Consider the following 8,505-nt stretch of genomic DNA (forward strand, 5'->3'; position numbering starts at 1 on the left):
GCCACCGCGCCGCACCCCCAACGCGCGCTTCCACACAATACGCGACAGACTGCAATTTTATTTTCATGTTTTCTTCTTTTGCACCGTGTTTCCTTCATATCGGTTTGTCTGTCTGGTACGAACCAGTAGCGCTTGTGTGTTTGCTTTGTGTATATGCCAGCGCGTGATTGTGTGTGTGTTTGGCATGGAGTACATAGCTCACACTACTGCACCGAATTGCAATCGTTTATGCGAGTGCGCTTCGCGTGTGTGGGAGCGCATTTGTGTTGTAGTTCGCGCGATGATGGCGGGGAGGTATGATAGCGTGCGTGCGGGAGCGTCGGCCAGTAGTGCGCATGTACCGACAGAAAACCACGAATTCAGATGTACAACAGACGATGTTCGGTTTTCACATAGACTTTTTTGTTTTGCTTCTGCATTATACTGACAAAGTGACTGTTGCTCTGAGCACTACATTACAATGTAGGCGTAGTCGCTGCGGACGTTAACGCCAACGTGGGCGCCGCCGGCATGATGATAACGCGTGCAGACAGACAGCCACTCGTAGCTTGCATTCGTCTCCACTGGGCGTTTTACATACATACATACTTGTACTTACTGCTTTTGTGATGCGCTTGTCCACGCGCGCTCTCATGCCAGTTTGTCGGTATGTGCGGCGCTTGTGCTTTTTCTGAGTATCTGATAAGCGCTAAATGCGCGCAATTTCAATTTTACCGTTACTTGAGCGCGACAGCGGGCGGGTGTGAGTTACATACTTAAAAAAATATTGATGTAGGTTGATAAAGGCAAAGGCAATGCGTGTGTGTGAGCTGCCGGCTAGACGAAATACTATACACACTGTATGGAAGGTAAGTTTTTAAAATAACTTTTTTGTACTAAAATAAAATATAAAAAAATTTTTAATGTACAGCAAATTAAAGAAAAAAGGAATATAAAAAAATTTAGATGGAAAAAAATTTAAACAAAAAAAAACTAAAAACAACAAAAAAATTTCAAAAAATATAAAATAAGAAATATACGTGAAAAAATTAAAATAAATAAAAATAAAAAGAAGTTTTAAAAGTATTATAAGTATAAAAAATAATGAAATAAAAAATATAACAAATAAATATACATTTTATTTGAAATTGTAGTTCTTTTTGATAAAAAAATTAATAATTTGACAAAATGTTTTACCAAGCAGATAAAAGATAAAATATATAAAAAATGTATAATAAAATAAAATAAAATAAAAAATAGAAAAATAAAAAAGTATAAAAATAAAACAAAAAAAAAATAATGTATAAATATAAAAACACCAAAAAACTATGAAAAGTTAAAAATATTATAATTTTTTTTAATTTATTAAGTTTTCTTTTTTTAACTAATGTTTACTTAAACTGAACTCAACATTATTCTACAATCACCCTGAAATAACGAACTGTATTTTCCCTTAAGACTTTATGAACACATATCTTTCTACAAAACTTAACACTTCAATATATTTAAAAAATCAACCTCAAATTTTGTTGCTGTTGTAAGACTTAATTTTAATGTTATATAATTTTATGAATTGTATAATTTTCTAGTTAACCGAAACAAGCAGCGCATTATTTCGCCCGCCACAACTCGTGTTGCATGCAACATTTTGCACTTAAAAGCAGCAAAGGAAGAGGAGCATGCCGTACAAACAGGTGCAGTCAGCAGCACTGCGCATAAAAGCCAAACGACCCGTTTCAGCCAGGCAGTCAGTCAGTCAGCAAGTGCAATGCACTTGGCACGTCTGCCGCCAAGCACTTACACACACACACACAGGCACACACTTGCAACACACTAACCGCCACTATTTGCAACATTACCTACTTCCTACAGCTAAAGCCACTATGGCGTTGATATTTGTATGGGCTGCTCCATATACTTACATACTTGCCACATAGTGCAGACTTGCAACATAATGGAAGAGAATTTCAAGTGGGTACATTACGGATTTACTACGTACGCCCAGATAGCAAATAAATTGTGAAGTATAGCGAAAAAAGTAACACAGACAGATAGAATCACAGACAAGTGAAAAGGGGGGAGGGGTACACTGGCGACCACCATTATCAGGCAGTGTCAGTCGTCATGGTAAATGGTCAGCCCGTAGTGTACTTGCAACGCCTGAAGTGTTGTCGTTTAAGCCGGGCGCTGGTGGAGCTGGTAAAGCTGGCGTGTCGCGTAAAAATGCACGCCAAATGCGCTCCCGCCAGCTGAGGTACACACACGTGATTAGAGTGAAGTGTTGAAGAGAGTAATTATGAAAAACTGGAAATTTATGCTTAGAAGTTGGAGAAAAGTGATAGCTTGATTTTTATTTAATTAATTTTTTTTTAATTTATTTTTTTTATTTAATTATTTTTTTAATTTTTCTTAATTTAATTTATTTTAATATTTTTAATTTAATTAATTTTTTTTATTTTCCTTAATTTTTTAATTAATTTAACGTTTTGTAATTTAATTTTTAAATTAAAATATATATTTTTTTATTTAATTTTTAAAATTTACCTTAATTTTTTTAATGTTTTTTTTTTAATTTAATTTTGTATAAATTCAACTTTTTTTATGTTTAATATAATGTTTTTAATTAATTTAATGTTTTTTTAAATTTAATTTCAATTGTTCAACTTTAATTTAATTTTTTTACATAGTTTTTTTTTTTAAGTTAAATATTAGCAATTGTAAGTATTTTTAATAAATTATAAATTTAAAAGCATTAAAGCTGCTTTAAAAGCAGCGCTAGCAGTCAAAAAAGGGTGTTGCCACTATGTGATATTTTTTACTTTATTTTTTTGCTTGCAACCGGCAATATATGCTTTCATGCATACTACAAACACACACACACAAAATGTGGTGTTACTCATCACTGCGGCACAGAGCAAACGCCGAAATTTCCACAACCGAAAATATATGTATGTGCACAGAATACTATATAGCTTTGCATAAATAAAATTAGTATGTACTTATTTGACGCGCATCAGCACTGCGCAAGCTCCATTTGCGCGCCAAGTGAACACACCCAGTAGAGAAGAGCGCTCGTCCGCGCGATGTATGCAGGAGAGCAGCGGCCCACTATGTACATAGTACTTTGACATAGGGCCAAATAAGGAAAATTCTCGAAACTAAAGCATAACAAGCAAAAATAACAATAACAAAACGGTAAAAATCGCACGCAATAATTCAAAGGATATGATAATGACGGCGAAGAGCGCGCGCTGATAGCCTTATATGGCAGGAATGTGTATGTACATATATGTATAGAGAAAAAAATCTTCCAAATGCTGCACAGCGGCGTAAAAGTGGGCGCGAAAAAGAAGCCTACAAAAGGCGCAACAACAACACTTTTGAATTTTTTTTTTGCGCCTATAAACTATTTACGAGTAAGCACATACTGATATAACGTAAAAACTATTCACATACATAAAGAAAACTGTAGTTGTATGATCGGCCTTGTGGCGCAAGCCATTGCCTCGGCTACACGCATACATATGTACGAACATACACATGTGAGTGAGTGTGGGTGTCTTACGACAGTTGGCCAACATTTTAATAGTATTTTGGTATTGATTTTTCCAGCTACATGCACACATACATATATATGTGCATATGTGTGAATATGCAACGTGCTGTGGCGCCAACTTTCTCAACTAGCGAGCAACTGCCAAGTGGCAATTGCTGCCGTCACTTGATAGTAAATGGGCGGCACAAAGTGGGAGGCGGTAAGCTGATTGTTTCCAACTGATATTTTAGCACATAAACACACACATCTACATATATATGTATGTATATGTATGTGTGTAGACACACTTGAGCGCGGAAGTGCAAAACTTGAGTAGCGTGGAAATGAAATCGCAGTTAGCTGCAATTGCGGCAGCAGTGTGAACTACTTTGGCGAGTTCAAAAAACTGTTAAATGACTGCGCGAAAAGTGCAAACAAAATAAATTTAAAAAAATACTAAATATATGTACTATATGAAGTGCTGGCACATGAAACAATATTATATAGGCTTTGAAGTATTCGATTACCAGCTACAACCTGTTTTATGGCGCTTGGGTTCAAACAAAGCGCCGAGTCACGTGGGCGCCAACTACAAACGTCATTTCACATTGTGGTGAAATTATGCCCAAACACTGTGTTTACAATTGGATGGGTCGGTCAGCTGACAGCAAGCGCTTGCCAACTTTTCGCATTTTTTTTTGCAAATAAACTCAGCTGCTTTACTAATACACACTAATTCTAGAAAAATGATTGCTTTGTGCTGTAAACTTACCGGAATCGGAGGGTGTAAACGCCGAGCTTGATAGATCGTCCATGCCTTCTTTGCAGCGCGTGTAACTGTGATCGCTGTGACAGTGTGCTTGTGTAGCGTGCAGGTGGTTCATACTCGTTTGGCTGGAGGCTTGACTCGGTACCGGCGATGTGCGTCCGTATGACAGTTCACCGTCGAGCAATGACGACGCTGAACCATAACCAGAATTGGCGGTGCTCTCTTCATCCTCATCCGACTCACAATCGGAGGAGGTTGCCATTTTATTCGAGTACATAACGGATTTGTGTTCATCGCGCATGATAACATCGAGCACTTCATGTATGTCGGGATGATCGGAGGTGAGACGTGTATTGATTTTATCCTTACTCGTGTCCTGTAATTCTTTGCTAATGTTATCGATGATGCCGGCATTCAGTGAGATATTATTGCTGCCCATCATGCAGGCGCGCAAATCAATGTTGGTCTGTTTGAAATCGGTGGCTTCGTCATCGAGGGATGGTGGAGTTTCTGGCAGCTCGTAGGCCATGGTGTCGAAGGCTGTTACAACACCGCTATTATTGTTGTTGAGTGTGTTAGATTTGTTGTTGGTAGTGTTGGCGCCGGCCGACAAATGTAATGTGGAGAGTTTATGTTGCAATTGTTGATGTTTTTGCAATTTGCGCTGTTGTTGTTGCAGCTGTTGTTGCGACACATTGGATTTACGCAGCAACGATGTACCAGGCGGTATATGTTGCATACTTTGTGCCGACGACGACTGTTGTTGTGACGTTGCTGTGGCATTGCGCACATTTGGTATGCTATGTTGTTGCAATTGTTTTTCGTAATCATCGCTCGGTTCCATTTTGACTTCGCGCTTTACCTCAACATATTGTTGTTGCTGTGCTGGCTTTTGTGCGGCCTGCATTTTATGTTTATTATTGTTGGCAACAACAACAGTTGGTGCTGGCAATTGTGTCGGCTTGGCGGTGACGGCCGATAACGGTACAGCGCGTGTCACTTGCAAGTCGCTACCTGTCGAGGTGGCCGAGGTGCTCAACTCTGTCTGCGATTGGCCGGACCACATGCAATCGCCGTTACGTATCTCATTCTTGAATGAACAGTAATCGGGCGTACCGCTGATGGGCAAATCATTACCGTTATCCATTTTCTGTATGTCACCCCAAATGCTATTGCCCCAAACGGGTATTAGATCCTCGAATAATTCACTGGGATCGGGACGTATGATTGAGTAGTCCTCCGAATGTTCGGCCAGGTAAAGGCCACCCAAAAGTGGTGAGGTACCAAATGTGTTGCAAATTTTGGCCATTTTTGATTCGTTATCAAATGGTTCAAAATCAAAAATGGTGTCGAAAATTTCTGGTTCTTGTACTCGTTGCGGTAGAATTTTACTGCTTGTCGAATACACTTTGGAGGTAGAATATGTTGACTTACGATTTGTAGAGCAAGTAAGCGAGCTGAAAAGAGAGAAAGAAAATATCAGTTTCCTGTGGATCTCTGTCTTAGACTTAAACTTTTATTTCAATTTAATAAAATTTTAACCAAAAGTGCTTATGCTTAAATATAGGCTGAGCTTTTATTTCACCACAAAATATGCTGAGCTTTCATTGGCAGCTTTCTCATATAAAAATAATTATCTTTAACATACAATCTAGGCTGAGCTTTCACTACAAAATTTGTTTAGCTTTCATTATACGTTGAGCTTTCACTGAAAGCTTTTTTATATGCAAATAAATATATTTTATATACAATCTAGGCTGAGCTTTCACTAAAAAAGGTCTTGAGCTTTCACTGAAAGCTTACTTATTTGAAAATGTAAAACTTTTACGAACAATAAACGCTGAACTCTTTTATTAGTCGTCACATTTATAAGGAAAATTCTTGGATGGAACAATTTTCTTAAAGCTTACATTTCGAATTGTAACTCCCTGCTATCGATCACTATTTGTTTACATATTTTCTTTATCTGAGCTATGTGAGAATATTGATACATGGTATTAAACAAATATTAGATAGTGACAATTTAGTGTGAATCAGCTTTGAAATTCCACGAAATAAATAAATGAATATAAATAAAATCCCCTCTAGAGTATATTACGTAAACAACTGCGTACATTTTATGCCAAATGAAGGTGTGTTGGAAAAGTGTGACTTGGTAATTACAGCAATCACGACTATGTGTATGTGAGTGCTAGATAAAGCCAATAAATGTGGCACTAGTAAATAATGGTAAGCCTTAAAGCCGGTAGGCAAATACCCCGCAGGAAATAACATTGAAATTTTTTTGAACAGAAAACAATATCAAACTGTCAGTTAAAAATATACTACAAATAACACATAACCTACCAATCACTTTTTAGATTCTTAAAAACTTTAGATTGTATATTGTTACCTGCAGGGTTGTAACAACACTGTACACTTTTTTTGCAACACTATCTTAACTTGGCAATAAGATTGGGAAAAAACCCAAACTATCTTGAAATACCTAACAAGTGATTAGTTTCAGTGGCGGGAAGTGTGTTCAACGTTTCAGTCATACTTTTTCAAGTGGCGCCACACAAACCGGTTACTATGTGCCAAACTGCGAAACGGTAATCAAATCGTCAATTAATAAACGCCATCAATCAGCGAACAAGCAAAGCACCTCAAAATACATACAAACATACTAAAAATCATTCAAGTAGACGAACTTGTGAATATGTATTGCAAAATAAGTGCACATTTCTTAAAATCAATGAGTGCGCAATTTATGTCCATTATAAATAGTAGATAAAATGCCGTAAATAGTTGTAGTATATTAAACGCTTTTAGTGTTGTTTTTGCAATAACCAAAAAAGTTTGCAACAACTGCGCGCCACTAAATGAGCGCCGCCGCCACCACAAGCACATCAACACTAATTGGTCAGCTAGCTAGCTAACTGGTGATTAAATCAGTTTGCACTGAGTGCCGGGTGGCGAACTGACACGGTTGCTTATACCAAAATCAAGAAGTGCAATTATTTCGACTAGATTTCCTTTTCAGCATTCTTCAACACGTCTGTCTGTATACATAAGTACATACATATATCTAGTACTTGTTTTATTTTCATTTTCATTTTCATTGTGTGTTATTTATAACACTTGCTGCAACTGGCAAGCGCACCGCCATATTTTCTCTGCCGTTTGTTTTGATCGCGCACAATTCAGAACAAAATCCTATTTGTGTCGTAAGCGACAAACGCGGCGGCGTGTGAGTATGATTCGGCGAAATGCGCGATAAATCGATAAGTGCAACAACAAAATATCTACAAGTATTGCATTAGCAAATACATACAACAATAGAGGAGCAGGCAGATTAAATATTTTTGTTTTAACGTTTATGACTTGCAGGTGCTCCACTTTGTTTATTTGCAGCACAAGAGAACGAGTGACAAATGCAATGTAAATTACAGCAAAAAAAAACTAGTCCAATGGGCTTATTATGATTGACGATTTTATGAATGAAGCGTTCGTTATCAACAACCAGGAAGTCGGTAATAAACAAAAAAAATTAATTATATAGAAAACTTTGTATAAGTATGCGTGCACAATGATTAGGCGCACAGAAATCAGCAGCCAGCAAATACACGATATAAAATGTAGGCAAGTGAGAGCACCGAAACTTGAAGGCAATTGATGCATGCGAAAAGTATGACATATTTTTTTCATTTTATTTTATTTCTTTTGCACATAAACACAACCGGCACTCGACGTTCGCAGAAATGTTGATTTCATGTTTGGCGTAAAAAATGAGCGCTAATCAGCCAGGTTGCCGGCCGGTAGAGGTAGACTGTTTTGACACTTGCGTGGCATGTGCAAAGTGCAAAAGCAAGCAGCGGCAGGGTTGTTTGGAATAATTGCATTAAAATTGCTTATAAGGAATGTTTGCATTTATAGCTAATATTATATATTTCACAGAAAGCCATACAGTTAATATTAAATAATAATAATTAAGTAATAAAAATATTTAGAGAAAAATTATATTTAATTGAAGTTACAAATAATGTAAATCAGATAAAAATTATTAGTTATTCAAAGGAAATTTTACTGTACGAATAAAGTTGAAAATTGTATTTTTTTATATTTGAATATTTATATAAAATAAAAATAAGTTAAAAATTATTACTTCTTATATTTAATTATTTTCATAAAAAAATAAAAGAATAAAGTTAAATTTTTTTTATATTTAAATATTTTTATATTT

The 8,505-nt window shown here is 36.5% G+C and overlaps 1 protein-coding gene across 2 annotated transcripts in view; it reads right to left on the minus strand.

Annotated features, from left to right (window-relative positions):
- The window catches only part of LOC120776071 (myc protein), a 57,511-nt gene that overhangs the window by 31,954 nt on the left and 17,052 nt on the right, over positions 1–8,505 (minus strand). For both annotated transcript variants that reach the window (XM_040106540.1, XM_040106541.1), the window contains exon 2: positions 4,287–5,740. In XM_040106540.1, the coding sequence (XP_039962474.1) occupies positions 4,287–5,592 (1,306 nt within the window). In that variant the 5' untranslated portion in view covers positions 5,593–5,740. The remainder of the gene's footprint in view (positions 1–4,286; positions 5,741–8,505) is intronic.

This window comes from Bactrocera tryoni, chromosome 4 (genome assembly GCF_016617805.1).
Source record: "Bactrocera tryoni isolate S06 chromosome 4, CSIRO_BtryS06_freeze2, whole genome shotgun sequence".
Classification (NCBI taxonomy): domain Eukaryota; kingdom Metazoa; phylum Arthropoda; class Insecta; order Diptera; family Tephritidae; genus Bactrocera; species Bactrocera tryoni.